This window comes from Onychostruthus taczanowskii, unplaced genomic scaffold, assembly GCF_017590055.1.
Source record: "Onychostruthus taczanowskii isolate IOZ18803 unplaced genomic scaffold, ASM1759005v1 scaffold1464, whole genome shotgun sequence".
NCBI lineage: Eukaryota > Metazoa > Chordata > Aves > Passeriformes > Passeridae > Onychostruthus > Onychostruthus taczanowskii.
In genome coordinates, this window is record NW_024498646.1 from 1 (window position 1) to 1,142 (window position 1,142).

At 75.0% G+C, this 1,142-nt stretch overlaps 1 protein-coding gene across 1 annotated transcript in view; it reads right to left on the reverse strand.

Moving 5' to 3' along the window:
* Positions 1-781: 781 nt before the first annotated feature.
* Positions 782-1,142, reverse strand: part of LOC121332704 (voltage-dependent P/Q-type calcium channel subunit alpha-1A-like) — a 2,054-nt gene continuing 1,693 nt past the window's right edge. The window contains exon 2 of the mRNA XM_041398402.1: positions 782-1,110. Within this exon, the coding sequence (XP_041254336.1) occupies positions 979-1,110 (132 nt within the window). The 3' untranslated portion in view covers positions 782-978. The remainder of the gene's footprint in view (positions 1,111-1,142) is intronic.

Genomic DNA, 1,142 nt, shown 5'->3' on the forward strand with positions numbered 1-1,142 from the left:
GGGGTCTGGGGGTGTCCCTGTGCCCCCCAGGGGGGTCTGGGGGTGTCCCTGTTCCCTCTGGGGGGTGTCACTCTCCCCGCTGTGCCCCCCCGGGGGGGTGTCCCTGTCCCCCTAGGGGGGTCTGGGGGTGTCCCTGTGCCCCCGGGGGGGTCCGGGGGGTGTCCCTGTCCCCGCTGTCCCCTCGGGGGGTGTCCCCGTGCCCCCCCCGGGGGTCCTCACCATGCGGCGGGGTCGTACTCGGCCCAGACCCGCACGGACCCGCGGGGTTTGGGGGTGTCACTGTCCCCTCTGTCCCCCTCGGGGGGTGTCCCTGTCCCCTCGGGGGGGTCCGGGGGTTGTCCCTGTGCCCCCTGTCCCCTCGGGGGGGTCCGGGGGTTGTCCCTGTGCCCCTCTGTCCCCTCGGGGGGTGTCCCCGTGCCCCCCCCGCGCCCCCCCGGGGGTCCCTCACCATGCGGCGGGGTCGTACTGAGATCAGACCCGCGGGGTTTGGGGGTGTCCCTGTCCCCCCCGGGGGGGTCCAGGGGGTGTCCCTGTGCCCCTCTGTCCCCCTCGGGGGGTGTCCCTGTCCCCGCTGTCCCCCTCGAGGGGTGTCCCCTTGCCCCCCCCGGGGGTCCTCACCATGCGGCGGGGTCGTACTCGGCCCAGACCCGCACGGACCCGCGGGGTTTGGGGGTGTCACTGTCCCCGCTGTCCCCCTCGGGGGGTGTCCCTGTCCCCTCGGGGCGGTCCGGGGGTTGTCCCTGTGACCCTCTGTCCCCTCGGGGGGTGTCCCTGTCCCCTCGGGGGGTGTCCCCGTGCCCCCCCGTGCCCCCCCGGGGGTCCTCACCATGCGGCGGGGTCGTACTCGGCCCAGACCCGCACGGACCCGCGGGGTTTGGGGGTGTCACTGTCCCCTCTGTCCCCCTCGGGGGGTGTCCCTGTCCCCGCTGTCCCCCTCGGGGGGTGTCCCCGTGCCCCCCCGTGCCCCCCCGGGGGTCCTCACCATGCGGCGGGGTCGTACTCGGCCCAGACCCGCACGTACTCGTCCAGGTGATGCGGGCCCAGGATGGACGAGTCGCGCGTCAGGTACTCGAAGTTGTCCATGATGACGGCGACAAAAAGGTTCAGCATCTTTGGGGGGGGGTAGGGGACACGGGGAGGGG